The sequence below is a fragment of the Peromyscus californicus genome, unplaced genomic scaffold (assembly GCF_007827085.1).
Source record: "Peromyscus californicus insignis strain IS unplaced genomic scaffold, ASM782708v3 Scaffold_4__1_contigs__length_199733344, whole genome shotgun sequence".
NCBI classification, from domain to species: Eukaryota; Metazoa; Chordata; class Mammalia; order Rodentia; family Cricetidae; genus Peromyscus; species Peromyscus californicus.
Window position 1 is genome coordinate 104,031,986 of NW_026294562.1, and position 21,863 is coordinate 104,053,848.

At 55.5% G+C, this 21,863-nt stretch overlaps 1 protein-coding gene across 2 annotated transcripts; it reads right to left on the reverse strand.

Annotated features, from left to right (window-relative positions):
- Positions 1–449: 449 nt before the first annotated feature.
- On the reverse strand, positions 450–20,259 carry Wnt11 (Wnt family member 11). 2 transcript variants are annotated; one of them, XM_052712650.1, is made up of 6 exons: positions 18,693–20,259; positions 14,947–15,129; positions 8,311–8,546; positions 6,621–6,898; positions 3,742–4,034; positions 450–1,096 (listed from the first exon to the last, which is right to left on the reverse strand). In XM_052712650.1, the coding sequence occupies exons 2-6, from the start codon at positions 15,027–15,029 to the stop codon at positions 922–924; spliced, it is 1,065 nt and encodes a 354-aa protein (XP_052568610.1). In that variant the 5' UTR covers positions 15,030–15,129; positions 18,693–20,259; the 3' UTR covers positions 450–921. The 2 variants fall into 2 exon arrangements, with proteins under 2 accessions (XP_052568610.1, XP_052568611.1); XM_052712651.1 differs by lacking the exons at positions 14,947–15,129; positions 18,693–20,259 and having other exon boundaries at positions 6,785–6,898; positions 8,311–8,423.
- Between the last annotated feature and the right edge of the window lie 1,604 nt (positions 20,260–21,863).

Sequence of the window (21,863 nt, forward strand, 5' to 3'; positions counted from 1 at the left end):
ACCATCTGGGGTCCCACCGAAAACCCACCACGGCCACCTCCCTAAGGTCTCAGCTTCCTGGGGTAGCTTTTCCTTGCAGCCAGCTTAATGGGTCTGAAAGCATGCCAACGACTGTGCTGTGGTAGTAAGAATGTCCCTGAGGAATAAACATACTGCCAAGTGGGTTTATGTTTCAAGACGTCTGTCCTCACCCTTGACCAACAGATCACATACAGGGAAACGGTCCAGGACCAGGATGGGGGACCGGGTGGGGTTGGGACATCAATGGGAGGCCGCCTTGTCTAGAAACTGGAGAGTCTTCCTGCCAGACCAGGATCTGCTGGGTTCACTTGAGGAGGCTAGAGATTTGGGGGCAGGCTGGGGCTTGCTCAGCATTTATTTCACACAGTTGTTTAAAATATAATCATTATATATATATTTTATATATAATATATAAAGAGGAATTGAAGTGAGCCACCCCAAAGAAAAAGCTATATTTTATAAATATTTCTGTAGCTCCCACATCCCAAAGGAGGGGGGGAAGGAAAATAAAAATTTACAACCCAAGTTAGTGGTTCCATGTGGTGGGCACAGGGTCCCAAAGAACATTCTGGAAGGCTGGTCTTTCTGGCCTTGAAAGGTCAAAGACACCCAGTCTTACCCATCCCTGCCCTGGCTTCTTGGAGCAGCCTGGAAGGCAACATGTGGGCCCTCGGGCCCCAGGCTGCCAGGTTATTTTTAATCCTATCGGTTTCCTTTGATGCCCCGGCCCTCCCAGGGCGACCAGGCCTCTGTTCCTGGTGGCTTCCAAGTGGAGTCACAGCACAAGCCGCCTCCCACGCCTGGCATCCGAGATCTGCAGGGAAGTCCACCAGGGTCTCCAGGCCCTTCAGCGGGTCCTCTGGGGAGCAGCGCCCCTCCACAGGGGCGGCGCACACGGCCTCACTTGCAGACGTAGCGCTCCACTGTGCGCTCACACCTGCGGCAGGTGACGTAGCAGCACCAATGGTACTTGCAATGGCACCTCTCCACCACTCGGTCCGTGTAGGGGTTGTAGCCACGCCCACAGCACATGAGGTCGCAGCTGTCACTGCCGTTAGAAGTCTTGTTGCACTGCCTGGGGGTGGGGACAAGGGGTCAGTGAGTGCCCATCACCGCCAGCACCTGCCTCTCCCTGCCAAGCAGCCTGCAGCCTCACCACTGTGGCTGGCCCCGCCCTCCAAGAAGCGTGATGGATCTTAGGGGAAACTGAAGCTTTCCTCTCCTCTAACTTCTCAGTGTTTACAATAAGCTGTGATGGAATTGCTGGGGCTATTTTATTTCCTGAGTTGTTTGGTTTCCTTTTTCCTCCCCTTTCTAAATCCCAGGAGAATCCTCAAATCAGTGTCTATTAATCCTGACTTCATATTTAATTTTTTTAAAAAATGTGTGTATGTAGTATATGCATGGTAATGGTCCATGTACACAAATTTGTGCATGCATTTATTTGGAGGCAGAGGTCCACATTGAATGTCTTACTCTCTTTCACTCTATCTATCTATCTATCTATCTATCTATCTATCTATCTATCTATCTCTATCATTTATCTATATCTATCATCTATCTTTATATCTATCATCTATATTTATCATCTATCTATCTCTCTATCTATCTATCTATCTATCTATCTATCTATTGAGAAGGAGTCTCTCACTGAACCCAAAGCTCAGGGATCCACTTGGCAAGACTGGCCAGTGAGTTCCAGGATACCTTCCTGTCCCTGCCTCCACCTCACTGTTAGGGTTATAGATTCATGCCATCACATGGGTGGCAGGGATCTGAACTCAGATCCTCATTTGGGGGAGCGGGAGTTCCAGACAGGGTTTCTCTAGGTAACAGCCCTGGCTGTCTGTACTGGAACTCGCTCTGTAGACCAGGCTGACCTCGAACTCACAGAGATCCTCCTGGCTCTGTCTCCCGAGTGCTGGGATTAAAGGCGTGTGCCACCATGCCCAGCTGATCCTCAAGCTTACAACAAAGCAGGTACTTCCCCAACTGAGCTACCTCCCCAGGCCCTGCCTTCATAATTAATCTTTAATTATTCTGCAATGGAGGTGAGTGTCATTTTTACAATTCAAAAGCCCAGGATACATTCTGGAATACTGAAAACAGCCCAGGAGGCAAGGTGGGTTTGGGCACTTTGTCTACTGAGTGCAGACCTGCAGCTGTCCAAGGGAGCCACAGTGACGCCTCTCCCCAGAGGCATTCCTGCACCCTTCTGTTTGTGAAGCAGATGTAATGCGTGGCAGCAGTTGCTCACTGGAATCGGTGACGACAAGCAAAAGTTCTCTTTCTCAACAACGGCACCAAGGCCACTGCTCACCCTCCCCCCCTAAGCTATGGCAGGAGGTGAGAAGCAGGGAGGTCTCAGTGAAAGGCAATGCTCCTCTGCCACCATTTCTCTACCTAGTAAAGAGGCAGCTACTCATGTGGACTGTCCTCTGGGCCAGGCCTAAAGAGGGACTGTGCCTGTGGGATACAGTTGAGGACCGAGCAGTAGGGGGCTGAGGAACAGGCAGGGTACTGACCCACAGCCTGTGGACAGAGTCGTACACTGATGCAAGACGATCCTCTGCTCATTCCATGGTCTTCTAGGGCCTCGTGCCCAGCCCCTCTGTGTTCCAGAATCATCTCCCCTTCTCAGCTGCTCCTACTCACCCTGCTGCTTCAAAGCACTCGTGTTCCTTCCTGTCTCCTTTCCTGACCCACTCCGTCTCCACTCTGCCGACCCCCTCAATCTGGCCTCCAGATGGGAGCCTGGGCCTCTTCCTCACAGAGCCCTGGCCTGTGGGGACGGAGCCCCAAACCAGCCCTCCCCTCTCACAGGCAGGACCGTGGACTGCGGAGGAAGCAGATGCTGGCCGGGCACCAACTATGTGCCAGACACGTTCCCAGACACCCGCTCTCTGCTCCGTATTTCCCTAACCTTGTGAGCACCAGCTTTGTGGAATGCTGAGGGGCTCCTTAATAAAAGAGTTCCCTGGTTGTGTACCTCTGGGAAACTCCGTTTAATCAAATCCTTAGCTGAGGCTCCCTCAGGCCTTGGGGATGACCAGAGACCTTCCCAGGTGCGTCTGGTCATAGAACTTTCTTCCCTGGGTTTTCATGAAGCATCTTTGCGAAGGCAGCTGCCTAGTTCCTTAACAGCCCCACCTGGCACACAGTAGGCCTGCAGGCAATCATTATCATGGGCTCTTTGTCTTCCCTATCTCCCTATCCAGAGCCAGGGCTGAGTCAGCTGTGGAGACCCCAGGCCCAAACCAAGTAGTCCCCAGGGGACATGGGAGGACTAGAGCCTGGGAGGCGGCGCTTATCAGGAGACAAAGGAGTGTCTTCTCTACAAAGCTCATTCGCTCTGCTTTGGGTACTTCCTCGGCTGCCTTAGGTTGGATGCCGCCTCCGCTTCTCCTTGTGCCTCTCAGTTCCTCCTTTGTCCAACGAGCAGGGTGGGCATTTATCCTTCACCTGGTCACATGACATTTACTGAGCTTCCGTTTCATGTGGGGCAGCCCTTCCTCACCCCTGTCCTACAGTACTACCACTGTTATTTCCCATCTGGGGAGAAGGTGGGGCCGTGAGTTTCTATCCCCAGAGTCCCCTTAAGCTCCCTGGAACCTCCTCCCCACACTGGGCAAGGACTCCACTCTCCAAATGCCAGCTGAGTCACCACCGTGCCTGGCCCAGCCCTGAGTGCAGCATTTGTGTGGGTGGCATGGCACTCACCTGTCTTGGGTCCCATGGGATCCCACCTTCTCGTTCTTCATACAGAAGTCAGGGGAGCTCTGTAGATACACTAGTTCTGAGTCCTTCACAGGCCGGATATCCAGGTCCTTGGGTACCAAGTGCTTGCGGGTACCCATAGGTCGGTGCACCACTTTCGTGGCTGACAGGTAGCGGGTCTTGAGGTCAGCAGCCACATCCCGGAGCTCTTGCAGCCCCTTCCAACAGGTGCGGATGGAGCAGGAGCCAGACACCCCATGGCACTTACACTTTGTTTCCAGGGAGGCACGGAGAGCCTGTGGACAGGCAGGGTGTCGGCAAGATGGCCAGAACCCCTCCCTGGCCTGTCAGGGCCCTGGCCCCCCACTCCATGCCTGGGTGTTCTTGGGGACTCATGTCCCACTGGATCCTCAAGGGAAGGAGCATTTGGCTCTAAAGCTAGGAGGGGCTGGGCATCATGCTTCCACTCGGGCAGCTAAGAGGGGCAGGCAGGAAGAGTGGCATTTGCAGGTGCCACTTCTCAGAGACACACTCTGTACAAGCACACTCTGTGCTCTAACACAACTGCCACAGCCCGTCCGGGAGACCCACTCTTTCCCCCTGTCCCAAACAGGAAGGCTTCAAGATGCGAAGTCTGACACCCAAGTTTGCAGTTAGAAAATTGTAGGGCTGGGATTTGAACCTGTGTCGGACAGTGATTCCAAACGCTGTGACTTTCAATTGCTCCATGCCTTCTCTCTCTCCCAAAAAACCAGGACTCACTAGAGGCTTGCCAGAAGAGCAGCAAGAAAAAGAAGAGCAAGAAGGAAGGCAGCTGGGGAGGGATGGGAGAGACAGGAAGGAGACAGGACGGCGGCTTGGGGGGCACCTCCTTCTGGACCCACCCACGGCTGCCAGGTGACACTCCGTCACCACCTCAAGGCCTCTGCTCTGAAGTACGAAGCTGGCACGCTGCTGCTCCCTGGTAGAGTGTTGTAAGGGTTAAATGAACTGTACCAAAGGGGTGTGTGAGTTATAACTGTTTAAATCAATATTGGCTCTGAATATGCAGTTTAAATCAGAGCCGTAGAGGAAACTGGAAACCCTTGGGCCAGGGCCTCAGGCAGGATCCAGACCTGGTCTGAGAAATGACTCTTCCCCACAGTCTTCCCTGGGCCTCAGTTTTCTGCTGGTGTCTGAGGGTCAGAGGTCAGACACCTTCTAAGGACCTTCCTATTCAGCTCTTCAAACCCCTCTTCTGCTCACATGACACTTCCCTCTCCCTTGTCTGGCAAGGGTCATGAGTCACCTGGACTCACACTCTGCATCAGCTGGTTGGGGAAACTGAGGCTAGGATTGGCTTGGCCTGGCCCCAATCCCGCAGTCAGTAAGTTGGCAGGAGCTAGGCAAAGTGTCTGGGATCGTCTTTATCATTGCGACAGGAAAAGTGGACCGAGGAAGCATACTAGACATAAAGTCTAGGACTTGCTGGAAACCTAGGAGGGGGAGGAAGGAGACACACAGGGCCACAGGCACCAGGGACAGAGCCCTGAAGCTCGGTTCCTTGAGTCAGGTCGGGGAAGGGGTGGACACTCATGAGCATGCACTAAACTGCCTAACGTGGTGTCATTTAATCCTTGCACAGCCCAGACTACCGGGGAACAGCATTCACTTTGGTTTTTCACCTTTTGCAGGTGACTCCAAGAACAGACTGAGATGAAAACCAAGGCTCCTCTTGCATGCACTGGAGTTCAGGGGAGTGCACCCCAGCTGGAGGCTGAGGTTGCCACAGAGCATCAGTGGGACTTGGTAAAAGCTCTCTGGAATCCTACAATGGGCAAGCCCCAGGGCTGGGAGGCAGGAGCCCCTGGCTAGACTCTGACCCAGAGTAGGGTTTGGCCTCAGTTTCCCCAGACTGTCCAAGGATGGCCTGGACATTCAAGAGTCCTGACATGAGAGACACCGGTGACGGGTGGAGCTGTGTGTGGGTTCCACAGGCTCAGCTTCCTCAGGCTATGTGGTGTTCCTGGCTGAGCCACCCAGAGCTAAATCGTGGGAGAGATTCCTTCTGTCGCACCTGACACTCTTCCTGGGGCCTTGTCCCTATCAGTGGGAAAGGGACAACAGAACCTTCTGGGAGTTGTTCTGGGGTCCCAGGAGGGAAAGAATAAAGCATGGAGCACCTGTTCACACCAGGATTGGTGCGAGCACATGTTCACACCAGCATTGGTGCAAGACCGTTCAGAAGTAAAGGGGATTGCTATGGAGCCTGAGTTGGATCCCTAGAACCCAGTAGGAGGGAACCAACTCCCCCAAGTCTTACTCTCACCTAATACACACACACACACACACACACACACACACACACACACACACACACGCAAAAGTTCAATTCAGTTCACTCACTGCCACACTCACCCAGCCTTTTGGGTAGTGAGAAACAGGGAGACACTGGTAGCTGATGCTAGGGAGCCATGCTCTCTAGCAGCGTGGATCCCCCTCCCCATGACAAAGAGGTGGCGTGGTGTAAAGCCTGGGGCCCAGCCCCCTCCCTGTCCTGAAGGAAGGCTGGGGAACTTGCAGGAGTTCCCACCCTATCACCACTTTATAGATGGGAAGGAACGGGGCCAGGGAGGAGGTAGGTCGCCACTCAGAAAGTTCGGGGCCGGAGAAGGGCAGAACTCAGAGCCCTGGGCTCTTAGCTCATTGCTCCCTCTGCTTGGAGCACCTGAATCTTGGAGACTCCCTAGAGGAGAAGGGGCAGGTGATCCCAAGCTCTAGAGAGGAAAGAGCAGCAGGGTGCCAGCCCATCCCCTCTCCCACCCCCTCATGGGGCCCACCATGGGCCCTTCTCCAGCCAGCGGCCCAGGCACACCCTCTGGGGCAGGTAGGGGGGTGGTTACCTGTCTCCCCACTTCACTGTTGTGTAGACGCATCAGTTTATTGGCTTGGGATCCTGTTTTTTTCACCTTCATAGGAGCATCGGAAAACTTGGCTCCCATGAGGAGCCCGTAGCTGAGGTTGTCCGCACATCCTCCCCAGCGGTTCCCGGGCCCGGGTGGCTCACCTGGGACAGGGCCGCAGGAGCAGCCGGGCAGGTCGCCAGAGGTGCAGGCCCGGGCGATGGTGTGGCTGATGGTGGCGGCCGACAGGGCATACACGAAGGCTGACTCCCGGGTACCTATGGGAGAGGTGAGGGTCAGTGGGCTGGAGGTCAGGAGGAGGTCAGCCCCAGGCCCGAGGCCAAGGCCGTTTTCCTCCATCCATCTCAGCACAGAGGGACCCAGCTGTCACCAGGGCAGTGCAGGAGAAAGACTGCAAGGCTTGCAGCCTGTCACTCCCAGCCCACAGTGTACCCTTATGCCCTTCACCAAGAGTCAGGGGGTGCTTTACATAAGCAAAGACCTCAGCCCCCTGAGTCCTTGTCGGAACTCAGGAGTAAGCCAGTTTAGAAACCTGGTCTTTGCACATAGAATCTCACTACTAAGCTGAGGCCATACTGGTCATGTGTTCTTAGAGCAGGAGGGAATTGGGGATACACAGACACAGACGGAGGAGAGCACCATCTGACACGGGCTGTAGGTCGGGGTACTGCAGAATACCCACAGCCACCAGGAGCTTCTGCGGACCCAGGGGGATGGCATGGCCCCACTGACAACTCACGCCCAGACTTGCAGCTTCTGGAACAATGAGACAACATGCAGCCCCGGCTGCCTGGGACCTATCTTACTGCCACCACCTCTCTCGTACTGGGATTACAGACTGAAAACTACTCACGACTGGTAGACAGTGCATTTCCATGTTTGGAGCCAGCCAGTATGCAGGACAAGGATACTGTGATGGAGCCCCAGGAAATGGGCACAGAGCCAGTGAGCTCCCACTCCGTTCCAGGCCGTCCTGGCCCCACATCTGAACCCTGACCCTGCCTCTTAACTAGCAGTCACCACTTCTATAGAGCTCAGTTTCCTTAACTGCAGAGCGCGCCTGGGAAGGCCTGCCTGGCGTTCAGACATCTCAGCAAGGAGCGGGAGGTGCCATCGCTGAAACCCAGCGATGCTTGACAGAGCGCACATGTGGGGGACATTAGCCTGTGCACACTCAGGTTCCCACACCACCTCCAGGAAGCCTGCTTCAAAGCAATCTGCTGCCCCGACTACTCTGGGCCCCGAAGCAGTTCCTGCCGACCAGGTTTGCCTAGGTCCACAGGCCTGCTCAGGGGTGGGCTACACACCAGTCTCGTTACATTGATGTGGCTTTCAGCACAGCAAGGAGCCACCTTGGTGCCCTCTGTGGCCATATCCTTCCTTCATCCGTGCATTATAGCACATGTGTGTCCTGAAGTGCTATTCGGGCCAATGTACGGGCTGATATATTCACTCACTAATATTTATTCATTCCCCAGTTCGTGCCTGAAACCCATATCTATGAATGACTCATCCGCTCAAGCGTCCATCCAGCCATGGCTTATCCATCTGTATAACCATCCATCTATTCACTCATCCGTCCACCCATGAATCCACGCACCTATCCAAACACACAGAGCTTCCGCCTGGATCCTCCCACCACGGCAGTGCAGCGCCCCACAGCCCCTACCTCTTTCCAGGTCAAGCAGGTAGTTGGGGGCGAGCTCGATGGAGGAGCAGTTCCAGCGCATGTCGGCGAAGGCCCTGCGGCAGGCCTTCATGGCCTCCCGTGCTGCGTACACGACGGTACGCATGAGCTCCAGGTTGCTGCGGCAGAGCTGCACCTGCGCAGACACCAGGCCCTCCAGCTGTTTGCAGTGTTGCGTCTGGTTGAGTGCCAGGGCTGCTGGCGTCTTGGACAGTGCCCTGCATACCCCGAAAACCACCAAACGGAAGAAAGACAGGGTGTAAGGGGGCATTTGATCTGCAGGCCAGCCCTCCCCTCGACAGACTCCAAGTCACTGTTGCAAGGAGCCAGGAAATCGCAAGGCAAAGAAGAACCACGTGGCAGAGCCATGGCTCGTCTGCCCTAGCCCACACACCTGCGACCTGGGGTGTGACACTGTCTCTCTCTGGGTCTTCTGCCCTAATTCTAACACAAAATCGCATCCTTTATCCTGCCTGAACTGTGTAATTGTCTTAGGAATGAACGCATTTACAGTCTGCAAAGCACTGCCAGCCACTGCCTCAGTCCTCCTGGCCGTGAATTACCACCGTTCCTCCCCTTCATTCAGCACTGGTAGCTAGGTGCCAGAACCAGGGCTAACTGCTTGAATCTCATAATGACTGCACATGCTATTAATTAAGCCATTACGCTATTGCACACCATGAGTTAGGAGCTTTACACCATTACTGCATTTAATTCTACAACCATTTTTATCACCATTGTAAAGTCCACACCTATGCAAAGGATTGCTATTCAGCAGTTCAAGGACACTGAACTTCATGGCGATCCAGACTCTAGAAAATTCAATATCTAATCCAGATATTCAATGATCACTGGTTCCCTCTGGTTTTTAGGGTTTTAAAGTTGTCCACGGCACATCCCTGGATGGGATCTGGTGACACTGGGACTTTCCTACCACCATGCCTTTGCCCAAGACTGCTCTGATGCCAGGAATGCCTTTTCCTTCTTGTACCCAAGTGAATAAAAGAACTTCTACTCATTGAAGAAATACTGAATAGGCACCAAGACTTCCCAGCCTCTTTTGGCTATGAACATGGCATAGACCCTTTCCTCCAGCACCTAGCCTAAGGGCTAGACAAGCCCATCAGCAATGAGGTACAAAGGCCCCAGACGGTCCAGCTCCTAGGTTGACCTAGGCAAAGGCATGAGCTTGAGACACTGCTGTGTGACTTGGACAAATTACCTAACCTCTCTGGGCCTCATGGCCCTCAGCTGCTGCAATGACCATTTCTACTTCAAAAGACAATGGGGGAGGGTCTTAAGTAAGATCATGTATTCACGTCAGGCACGATGACACATGCCTGTGACCCTAGACTTAGGAGCCTCAGCTCATTGCCAAGGGAATCTTCGATGGAAAGGAGTGAAGAGAACCAGTTCCCTTCCCGAGCTGTGCCGACTAGAGTGTACTGCTCTTCCTCTTTGAACGACTGCAAAATCCTGGCAAAGGCCAAAGGAGGTAATTCTTGATAAGTTGGCTTCTTCCTGCCTCTGTCTGCCACACTCCACCCACCATATAACCCCACCCTTACCCCCGCCCCATACAGAAACAGAATACAGACCCTGGAAGTAGACCCCTGAGGGCAGAGGGCCTGGCCTGACATTTGTGGTTAGGATGCCTTACCTAGCCTAAGAGCAAAGGTGAGTGTCCTTTCCTGCGGCCCTGGCCCACGCCAGCCCAATAGAGAGGGCACATGCAGGGTACGTCTCTCCGATGGCTTCCTGGCCATTTGGCTTGGTGGCATCACCCGTGAAGCCTGCCTGTGTGGGCTCAGACTCTAGAGGCAAATGGTCCCTGTGTGGATCCTCTTCTCCTCAGCACAGCACAGCAGCCCTCCCACAGCCCAGGAGGCCAGCCAACACGGCCAGCAGAGCTTGCCTGCCTCCTTGCAAGCTGTCAGTGCCTAGGTGGGTAGGACCACCACTCCATTCTTCCTGCTCACTTCCTGTGTCTTACGTTCACTATGGTTAAAGTGGTTAAAGGTTTCCATGGGCCAGAGGCACACAGCCCATGCAAGCAGCACGGCGGTCTTCTTGGCTTTACCCTAGGCATCTGCTCACCTAAAAGTAGGGTGCTAGCCAAGAAGTGGGGTGCTGATGGAGCCCTTCCTGCTGAGCAGTACAGGCAGCTCCTGAGGGCTGTAGCTACTCTCGGGCACAGTGCCCAGTGTTCCCCAGTACCTGGGGCTCACTGGTGGAGGAATCTGGGGGACTCTGCTTCCCTGGCCCCCCTTCCCTCTGAAGTCCCCAGGCATTTGCCTATCCTGCCCCAGGCTAACAGAATCTTATCTAGGAGGGTACCTCCCAGAGGGCTACCTCAGCAGGATACTTGAAGCTCTTCCCAGGCTCCTGGAAGTGGGGGTAGGAAGAGTGCAGCCAGACCACTGTCCAGGACAGAGGGACATGGGCATCCATGGGACCTCCAGGAGCAGCTGGCACAGCAATACACCTCCTGCCTCACCCCCATGCACTGCAAGGGCTTCCCAGGCATCCTCTGATTAGCAGTAATGACCCGGGTAAGTGAGCCCCCTTGGGGAGGCAATCAGGACTAAGACAGAGGCGGGGGAGCCACCCTGGACAGCTCACAAGCGGGTCTGGTCCAGAATACCCCTAATTGGAAACATTTCAGTTTATCTGGAGTGGGGATGTGGGGGAGAGGACGCAGGAGAGGACAGGAGGGAACAGAGTTCACTGGGGAGTCTATGCCATGGGTTGGGAGGGACTTCTCTCATGCAGGAGTTGGGGGTTCTCCTGGTTCAAGCTACTGGGCTACTCATTAACCATGTGATCTGGGCAAGTCACTGCCAGTGACCAGCCTCAGTTTCCCAGTTTATAGTATTCAGTGTTCACAATTCTGTGGGTGAGGGCATTTCCCAGTGTACAGCTGAGGAGTTCCTTCTGCTCCTCACCTAGCCACAGTCTTCCATCCCCTAGCCACTGAACCTATCTCCACACCTGTTGGTCCTCCCACCCTAAGGCCCTGAGGGGCTCATTGCCTCCTCCCACCAAGGGGCTTCTTTCCTGGCTAGTCAGTCACTGAGGGGTCTTCCTGGGGTTGCCAATAGCCCTGTGTCCAGGCAGTTCTGTGGTACCTGAGTCAGGTAAGGCCACCTCACAGAAAAGGCCTTCCTTATGGCCCTACCCTTTACAGCCTCGAGTGCCTTGCTTGGGCCAAGGCCTCTTGCTATCATTCTTCAGTCTGGCTCTCACAGTGCTAAGTGAAACCAAACCATTTGTTCAGGGTTACTTGGACAGAACTAAACTTCAAAGGCCTCAGAAGCATACCCAGAGGTGGCCTGGCAGTGGGTTGAGCCTGGCATCAAAAATTTCACTCGGAAAATTAGGAGACCCTGGTCATGGTACTGCCTAGACTTCAGAGGCCCCTGCCTGGTGCCATATCCACAGCATCATCCTTAAGGAGAGCTCTAATTGGTTGCCTTGCTCAGATACTTGCCAGCCAGAGTGGAAAGGCGTTTGCATGAACTGCCAGCCCCGTTGGAAGGCGAGCAGGACTTGCCCACTTCTGTGTGCAGCTAATCAGAGACAGATCCCAGGTAGAAGCTAGACCTCCCAGACCCCCAGGCCAGGACTCCTTCTAGCCCAGGTCCAAGCTGAAAAGCTGAGGTACAGACAGGCTGAAGGCTTGCCCAAGGTCTGCCTGGCACAAGGTGACCACTCAAGCTGAGCCCAGATTCCGAGGCTGGCACTCTTTCTGCCCCACTTCACAGCAGCTGCCTTCCTTCCAGAGCCTCTTTAGACTCTTCCTAGAGAGGACCCGCCCTTGCTGAGTGGCAGGCTCTGTGCAGCCCGCTGCTCTGGGAGCACAACCTCCAAGGCCCCCAAGCTGGCCTGGGGCCTCTCCTCTCCCCTTCTCCACCAGAGGGGGCAAAAGGCTCACACCTGCTCCCCGCCCCCACTTGACCCATCATGATTTCCCCCACCTCTGGCTTTGGAGGCAATGCTCTCAAGGCTCTCAGTGCATCTCTAGGCAAGTTAGTTCTGACCCTGCTCCCCAGTCCCCCATCCCACCTGTTTAGGTTGTCTGTCCCAGAAGCCCACCAGGTGGGCACCTCAGGTCACTAAGCCACATCTGGTTTCAGTTCTCGTGTCAAATGTCCCTTTCATCTCCAGGTCACTTTTCCAAGCCCAAGCACATGGTCCCCAGGACTGCCCAGGACAGCTGGCCCTGATGAGTCCTCACCCCCACTGCACACTGCCCGGGGACTTCCTTCTACCGATAGCCCGACTCAAAGCCCCGCTCTACTCCTCATTGGCTAGGAAACTGTTTAAGAATCTCCAAGGTCTTCCTTTCCTCCTCTGCTCAGAGAAACAGTACACAGCACAGGTCGGGAGAGTGAAACCAACCATGTGTATGTTGAAAACAGCAAGGCTGCATCTGTGTGCACAAGTGTCTACACCCACCCCCGCTATTTCCCCGTGGGCAGGCAGGGCATTGAATCCAGGGCCTCACAGGCGGTCTCCCCAACCCTTATCGCATTACTTTATTAAATTGTCAGACAAAGTCTCACTCCATTGCTCAGGATGGCTTTGAACTCATCTGTAGCCCAGGTGAACTTGTGATCCCCCTGCCTCAGCCTCTTCAGTAGCGGAGATTACTGGCCTATGTCACCCAGCCTGGCTCTACTATTCTTCAGCTCCACCTCTCCCCCCAAGTCCTTCTCTGTCTTCCAACCCCAGCAATAGTTGAACCATTATCAAGGTTTAGCCTCTTGAGCGCTCTGCTTGGTTCTGATCTCACAGTCACAGAGGACCAGCATGTGACAGGTCTTGTGGCAGTTACTTAGTCTCTCTGTACCTTAACTTCCTTATTGTGAACCAACAGTGATAAGACTGTCACCTCTCACAAGGAGTGTTAACTAATCACACAGAGGCCTCCAGCTCTCAGAGCTAGAACAGGACACCCGCCTGCAAGGCACCCTGGCTCCTGCTCCCTGCAAGAAGGGTCAGGGCATGCTCCTGCCTCCATACTTCTGTTCAAGCTCTTCCTCCTGGGACACCTGCTTCCCATTCCACCGCTGCCCATCAAGTCCTCCCTGGGGGGGGATGTCTTGAAGGCAGACACTGAGTTGTGCCCATTTGTGCCATGGCTTAGACTGCGGGGTGGAGCTAAGCTGGGTGTTGCTCTCAGTCAGCCACCTACCCCACCCAGCACGTGCCAGCTTGGGGCTGAGTGAGTCACACGCATCCCAGAATCTCAGTATTCCCTTATTGGACAGGTAAAGAGGGACAAGAGCAGTGTCCTCAGGACCCTTTATGAGCAAAATGAGTCACCCGAGTCTGGTTCTCAGCCACGAAGGCCCTCACACCTCTCAGCAACTTCCTACTTTCCCTCACCTCCTGGTGTGTAAAACAGTGGTGGTGGTGGTGGAGGGGGGTCCTCTCCCTGACTTGTGTCCTGCCTGGTGTAAGAATGGCCTAAGAGTAGCAGGAGGAGGTGGGAGGGGACCCCCGGGACAGACAGACCACCTTTCTTCTAAAGCAGAAGCACATGAAGATGGGAATTATTTAATCAATACCTCAGCACCAGAAAGGGTTGGATCAAGTGACCTCAAGACTGTTTTCCAGAGGTCCAGTGTGCTACCATCCTCTCTTGCAGCTAATCCATGGGCTCTCTTCAGTGCCTCTAATCTATCCCGTTTTATCTGCAGGCTCCCTACATGCGACCCAAGGAGAGACTCACATGTCCGTTCTGGACTTTCCCACCCTGGCACTGAACTCAGAGTCTCCTTCACGCCGCCTACCTGCCCAACTCTTCTGCAGCTCAAAGTGGCAGGCCGTGGAAAATCTCTGTAACCCACATGGGTGACCCAACCAGGCTTCCCTCCTCTGAGCACCCCCACCCCCGGGTCCCCACTGCCTAGAGCTCTTGGAAAGTTATTTACAGTTGGGGCTTATCTCTCCCAGCCCAGGGGCAGCTCCTTCAGAAAGGGGCTGCTTCCCCCCCTCACCCCACTCCCTCCACACTGCCTCCAGCAGCCACCACAGGAGGAGCAGGCACTTTGTGGGGAAACCAGGGCGGGGGATTTCCCCCAGCAACCATTTATCCCTACTGGACACCCTGCACGTGTGCTCACAGCCTCTGGCAGTTCAGGAGCTCTCTAGGGAGCTTCCTATCTGATCCCAGCGAGCTAGTACTAATTATCCTTCTGGCAGACCCACTACACGGAGGCCCCGGGAGGTAGTCCTAGAGTGACACTTCCCCCAAGGTCGCCCAGGTGGAGGGGGACAAAACTGTCTTTGCAGACCGTCAGGAGGCTGACAGGCCAGGATCCTGAGCTGCCCCATGTGTCCTGCACTGAGCAGACCCTCTGGGTTGTGCCCCTTGGAGAGAACGTTTCCGAAGTCCCTCTCTGGCCTTTGGATGAGAAAATCCCCTCACCCACTTCGCAAGCTTGCGGAGGGTAAGAACAACATTTCACAGAGGGGGTGGCCGAGGCTTTAAGAAGGCGACTGGTCCCCGACGCCCAAGCCAACTTGGCCTCGCTGATTTTGGTGCTCTCACTCAACTTCTCCAGCCGCTCGCCCCGTGGCCCCATGGAGTGAAAGCGGGGTCCTACTTACAGCCACTTGATGCCATAGCACACGCCGGTGTGGAGCGCCAGGGCGAAGAGCAGAGCCTCGCAGACCTGCGGCCGCGCCCTCATCGTCGCGCGCGCCCGGCGCTCCCGGGGGTCGCACCCTGCAGGAGCCGCGCCGATGTCCGCCGCCTGCAGGCCACCGCCGCCGGTCCTGCGCGCACGCCGCCTGCAGTCGGGAAGAGCGGGGCGGCGGGTTAAGGCGGTGCGCGGGCTGGGAGGCGTTTTATTCAAATTACAAAGGAGGGGTCGGGCCCGGGAGGCCGAGCGAGGCAGGCGTCCGCTCCCGCCCCGTACCGCCCGAGACCCGCCGGCGTCAGGCTCGGATTAGGTGAGGACGGAGCACGGCCGAGGGCGTGTCGCCCAGGCGATCAGGGCTGTACCTCCCAGCAAGGACCGGGTGCTGCAGAACGGAGGTGCTAGAGGAGACCCAGAAGAGAGCCTGGAGAGGACCGCAAGCCGCGGGTAGCGAACTGAGACATCCACCCGAGAGGCGCACGGACAAACCAAGGAAACGACCGCAGGGAGAGGAACGAGGGCCCTGGGCCGAGGCAGCTGGTCCGGGAAGGGATTTGGGCTCCAATTAGAATCCACGATATTGATTACTAGTTATTGCAGCCTTGGTGATTCTGTGGTTCATCCCGAGTTTCTCTTTTACAGAGAAGTTTCCGTGTGGCCGCCTTTGCTCCTCCCAGCCCTGTGATAGGTATTGTCACCCCCTCCATCTCAGACAAGGAAACTGGAGCCCAGAGATGGGAAACCGGCTTAGTGAGAGCCTGGTTGGTGCTGGGCTGTTTAGCTATCTCGTCTAACCTGTGCCTCGCACAGAAAGAAAACATAAGACTTGCCTCCTCTGGGCACCTACTTTTCAGTATGGGAAAGGGAAATTAGAAAAATGCAATGGTGGTGGATGCTCTTTACACACTGAGGGTTCTGAAGTGCCACTTCAGACATCCCACTTCTGTGCTATGGTCCGGACTAGGCACCGCCAGAGCTCCTTAGCGGAGCGTGGAAGCTCCAGGCCTGCAAGAGATTGCTTCGGGCCGCCAGGCGGCGAGCTAGGGCCGCGGAGGAGCCGCTACCCCGCCCGCTTGCAGCCTGCGGAGCTGCTTTCTGAGGCTTGCCCACTCATCATTCTCACCTCATTAACTCCCTTCCCGGCTTCTCCCAAATTTACCAACACCTGGCGTTCACCCCGAATATACACAGCCCCCCTCTCCTCTGGAGAAGCAAAGACAAAGGGATTCCTTCCTGAGGGGTCTACAGAGTCTGAAGAAGGAGGTGCCAGACTTGGGGGAGGTGCTGGTGGGGAGGTCGCTGGAACAGGGAAAAACGGTTCTCTTCTGGCTCTGGGAGCTTGGGCAAGCCCTCAACCACCCCAGCCTTAGTTTTTCCTTTTATAAAAACAAAGGACTGGACTCTAGCGTTCTGATCTCCGTCTGATCTCTCTGTATCCACTATTACCTGTGTAGCCTGTGCATGTGTGTGTGCTCTGTACATGCGCGCGCGCGCGCACACACACACACACACACACACACACACACACACACACACACACACAGGGATTTGAGACGTCATAGTTTTCTGGGGCCTTCTGGCAGAATCAAGAGGAATCCAAGTAGAAAACCTTGAATTACTCCCCCCACCTCCTCCACAGAATCCCCCAGGTCCGAAGTGCTTGGCACAAGCGAGTCCAGGCTGGGGTCTCAGCGGGATTTTTGGTGTAGTCCGACTCCTCCTCCCATCTCTTCTATATCCACATCTTTCCCTCGCTATTGGAAGTTTACACACTTCCCCAAACCTGAAAAGTATCTGCCGGATCGCGGCGGAGGGGAGCTCTCAAAACCCCAGTCATTGTCTCTTTGTTCATTCCTTAACTGTGGGATCGCACAAGGCGCCCAGAACTCCTGAGTGGGAAGGGAAGGGCAAGGGCTGGTCGCCAAAGGAAGCTCAAGGACTTCCAGCGTGGTATCAGTGTCCAGCTCAACTCTCCTAGTGAGGAGGGGTGGCCCAGATCGCACAGCAGACAGGGACCCAGGCCTCCAGCTGCTCTCTGCTCTTCCCAGCAGTCCAGCGGCCCTAGACTTCTTCCGCCACTACGGCGCGTTGCTGAGGGAGCACCTTTGGGCCTGGGCCTTTGGGTCCTGACATTATTCTTGTCCTACCTAAGAAGGCCCAGGACAGCAACGCGAGCCGCTGGGTCACCCTCAGCTTGCGCCCTGAGGGTCAGAGCGCATTCGCCTTGGGGAGTCCCCGACCCGCCAGGGGGCGCTAAGCCTGGGTTCGAAGAAAGCTCTGCCCCGGCCTCACACAGTGGGACTTCGGGCAAGTCCCCTCCTTTTCCTGGGCTCTAATGTTCCCGTCTTGGATGAAGTGCAGAGTGACTTCCCTCTTGGCCCTGGTTATCTCATAAGACTTGTTTTGGTTAGCCCTGAACTAACTACGCAACCTCTTGCTTAAGCCTGGCCTCCCAGCCTGCGTTGGAGACAGTCTCGCAGTGGGCCGGCGGAAAAGAGCAGTGCTTATAGATAGATAAAGGAGGGCAACCCTTTCTTCTTCTCCTTGGACAATAAGTCCAAGCTACCCGCTTGCAAGCAGTCGGAGGAACGAGCCTCTTGGGGTTGTGCAAACGCTGGACACCACGGGCACTGTAGTCCAGCCCCTGGCCACCAACAGGTGGTCTTAAGGCTTGGAGCTGTCGAGAGTTCTAAGTTTCACCTTAAGGTAGCCTCCCCGCTCAGCCTAACCGGCAAGGATTTGCCAAACATCTCCCAACCGCGATGTGCCTTGCTGGCCCAGGATTTGTTGTTGCGCTCGGTCGGAGACAATATCCGCCCCAGTATAATGTTCAAGCGGGCCGCTCCAGGAGCCTAGCCGCGAAGCTCTCACAACGGAAAGGTTGCGACAGGGACGCCGAGCGACAGCTTCAAGGTTACCTGCGAGGCTGCGTGAGACCTGGCTTTAAGCTCAGCGGAGACTCTTTCAGGACCTTCTATGTTGCGCCAGATCACCGCAGAGACGCAGTGTTTGGAAAGTGGAAAGGAAGAGTGCGGAACTCCTGCCACCCCCTGGAGCCGGATCCTGCGTTCCCAAAGACCGTGAGGGACATGGAGGCACCGCCACGGGCGGAAGATACGCGGCTAGTGGAACTCTGCCAGATGTTCGGAGCGTCTCCAGATGTGACGCGGGGCAGGGGACAGGACTCTCTCCCTACCCCCTAACCTGGAGCTCAGGTCAGTAAACAAATTCACCCCCCCCCCTTCCCAGTTGTCTCTAGGCGCCCTTCTCACCACCCGGAGCTCCCCACCTCCGGCTCTGGTAGGAGCTTCGGACTTCTCGGCCTTTTGTCCCCCTCTCCCGCCTCCTCACACACACCCTCTGTCGCGGTATCCAAATCTCCCACCCCCGGGATGGCTCGGGCGTGACCTCATCAACCCGCAGACTGCGAGGGAGGGGACCTAGTCCAGGGACGGGGGGGACAAATCGAAAGAGCTGGGGGAGAACCGAAGGAACCGTGCAACCCACCCCATCCGGCAACCCCCTAGTCCCCTGGTCCCCAGGTCATTCCGGCTGCTGTGCTCTGCCAAGGGGAGTTACTCGGAATGCTGCACAGGAGAGAGGTGAGAAAAAGAAGAGGAGTGGGTGCCCACTAGGGAGGTCACTTGGGCTCAGTCGCCTCCCTCCCCACCCCAGCGGGTCCCTGATGAACATCTGCCCACAGCCACTGCTCACCTTCGGAGTACTCTCCTGGCGCTCCCTGCGTACCCCGCAGCCTCGGCCACCCTTGGAAACTGGGAGTGCGGTCCCCGCCTGTAGGAGCGACCAGGACAGCCTCTCCCAGACGCGGCACAGCGGGGCGCAGGGGATCCTGGCACTCGGGGCGCGGACACTGGCTGCTCTCGGCTGTGCTCGGCTCTCTGGCCTGCGCTGGCGGATCTACGGAGCTCTCCCTTCTCCCGGCACGATCTGCGGCGCCCGGCGGCCCAAGCGCTTTATAAGGCGCGGAGCGCCGCTTTGATCCGCCTACGTCAGCGCGCCGAATCCCCACCCGGTGGCTCGCACGGGGCGGGGGCGGGGTCCCCATGACGCCTCGGACCCGCGGCGCCCGTCCGGCGCTCCGGGACACTTCGCACCCTATTGCAGTACGGAAGGGAACTTGCTGGCCACAGCCAGTGTTGAAAGCGTGCCTGCTGCGTGCCAGCAGCGCGCCGGGCGCACGGAAGGCCCACCTCGAGAGCTTGTAATAATCAGCAAAAGAGCCTGAACCAGCCAGAGGGTCTGTCTTGGGTCACAGAGCGGAGCCCGGTGTCACAAAGTGCTCTTGTAGCTTACTTGCTGCAGGTGTTGGGGGTTCTGAGCCCTGAGTTTCTGTCTTAGTCCTGATCCTGGAAGGTTCCTGGGGCCATCTTGCTAGGCATCTCAGAGGGGCGCTCGCTTCTAGGAGGTGCTAGGGCTCTCTATGTGAAGGGCATTGTAAACTGGCTCCAAGTCGACTGTCTGTCTTAGACTCTGGCTTGATTGTAGGGGAGTCTTGTGGGCGACTCCACCCAGCGGTCTGTAGGGTATGGGTCCCAGCAGAGGACCAGCTTTCAGAAACTAAGTGGCACTGGAGAGGACTTGCCCTGAGATGTAACCCTGTCTTAAATTGAGCTGCTCACCCCCTCACCACCCCCGCCGCCGCCGCCGCCCCATTTGGTCTTCCTCAACTAGACCTGAGGCCAGCCCTGTTTTCCCCAGTTTCACTCTATCGGTTGGGTGCTGTGGTTCCACCAGCTTCTGTATCCCTCGTTCTAGGGATTTCAACATCAGAACGTGCTCAAGGATTAGCTAGCTTGTTAGTAGAAAGGGAAATGGAGGCAAGGAGAAGGAGTTTGCCTAGGGTCTCCTAAGCTGTCTGCTAGACTTTTCCTAATGTTTGCAGCTGCAGATGAAGTGTTGTTCACAGGTTTCCCAAGGTAACACACACACACACACACACACACACACACAGGTTGGGGTGTGTGCCCACAATCCACAATGGCCCTGAAGCCTCCTAGGCATACTAGCCCTCTTGCACATTGGACTGGGACAATGGTTACAAATACACTACCAGGAGATACTTGTACATATCGCATGCCCATATCCTCAGTAGCACATAGGTGTGGAGTAGTCACATATATGTCATTAGATTGATACTCAACACACAGACTGCCCTCCAACAGTTCATGCACGAACATACAAGTTTCCACACACAGTAAGAACACATATAGTTCCCAAGCATGCAGCACCAAACACACACGTACTACACACACACACACACACACACACACACACACACACACACACACACAAGAATAGTCTGTGAACACAAGAACACAACGTTGGGGCATCCCTGTTAACCAGCTCAGGGCACTAAGTCAGTCTGTTATAAAGACAGTGAGATGGCAGTGGGGGCTTTGGGTGGGGTGCTCAGGAGCTGGGAGAGGAGTAAAACTGTTCCTCTTAGAAGGTTGGAGACAAAGGTCTCCAAGGGCTCAAGTGCCCTGGGCCCCCTGCCACCAGAGACATCCCAGAGACATCCCAGGTGGTCTCTGCTTTGAGAAGCAAGTCCACAGTCCCCAAACATTCACATGAATAGTACTTCTGCCTGAGATCTTGGGGCTTCCAGTTGAAATAGAAATGGAGAGCAATTAGGAATCACAGTATAGATCTGGGGTTCCAGTCCAGCACTGGCGATCACCCCTGTAACCAGGACACCTGTGGATCACCCAGAATTTGAGGCTCAGCTGGGCCACAGAGAGGATATCTGTTGCAAAAACGAAGAACAACAAAACAGATTGGGGTTCTAGTGGAGTTTCCCTGGCTCTGTTCTCAGCTGGGTGGTGGTGAGTGGCTTCCCTGCATTGAGTTGTCTTGCCCATAAGACAGAAATAATACAACCCCACAAAATCATCTACACTCCCATCAGGATTAACATCCCAGACTTGAAAGCCAAGGCTCAAAGGGAAGTTGAAGAAAGCCTTGAGCTAATCCTCAGACCCAGATATCCCCTGCCCAGTATGGAAGTGCCTGCAGGAGTTAGCAGGTGGAAGCTGGAGAGTGAGTTCCCTCGACTCTTGGGGACTGAAGCAGGCCAGGAGCCAATTCTAGGACTCCTGTGACCTAGCTGTGGCCCCCAACTGCTCATCTCTCCCTGGTGGGTGAAGAACAGGGCACAGCTCAGGCGGGACAGTTTGATCTAGGAGGGATGGAGAAGTGATAAGGAAGAGACGCCAAAAGCTTGCATTGAGAGTCAGGAAGATCTGGACCAGGCTGCCCTCCCTGCACACCAGTCTCCTGTCGCTGCAATAAGGAGTCTTTTAGAAGGGACTCCTTGGGTGCTTGGGAGAAGGTTGTTTATTATCTTGAGGGCCCTTTTCATCCCCCTTCTCTGTCTAGCTCTCCTCAAGGGTCACTCTATGCAAGGCCTGTGCTGGACACCTAGGTCTCAGGCTCTAATTCAGTGTGGACAAGACCACTGGCAAGGCAGAGCAGGACAGGGCATCTCACTCTTGCTGCTGGGAGCATGTATGCTGTCCTTCTCAGTCACCAAGGTGATCCTGGTTATTTGATCTGTCAAGTCAGTATTTCAGAGTGCTTCCTGCTGGTCACACCTTTCCAGCCCCACCCTGCATGTGCCTTACCCAGAGAAGTACCAGCTATGGTTATGTCGGCCATGCTGACCCCATCCCCGACCACCACCACCACTGACCCCCTCTACTCACTTCGGCTTCCTTCCCTGGAGGTTAAAGTCTTGGTGGAGATGGTGGGGGCCAGATGGCTGTTTCTAGGAACCCCCAGGTAGGGGCCAGGAGAGCTGGCTTCAGTGCTGAACTCAATACTGGTTTGCTCTGTGATGGGCAGTTTGCTCTCTCTGAGCCCCAT

Excerpts from the sequence above, each read along its gene's own strand:
- Wnt11 (XM_052712650.1), bottom strand. The coding sequence starts at position 15,029 with ATGAGGGCGCGGCCGCAGGTCTGCGAGGCTCTGCTCTTCGCCCTGGCG. Across the intron at positions 4,035-6,620 it reads ACAGTGAAGTGGGGAGACAG|GCTCTCCGTGCCTCCCTGGA; the intron begins GTAACCACCCCC and ends GCCTGTCCACAG. Across the intron at positions 1,097-3,741 it reads TCCCATGGGACCCAAGACAG|GCAGTGCAACAAGACTTCTA; the intron begins GTGAGTGCCATG and ends CCCCACCCCCAG.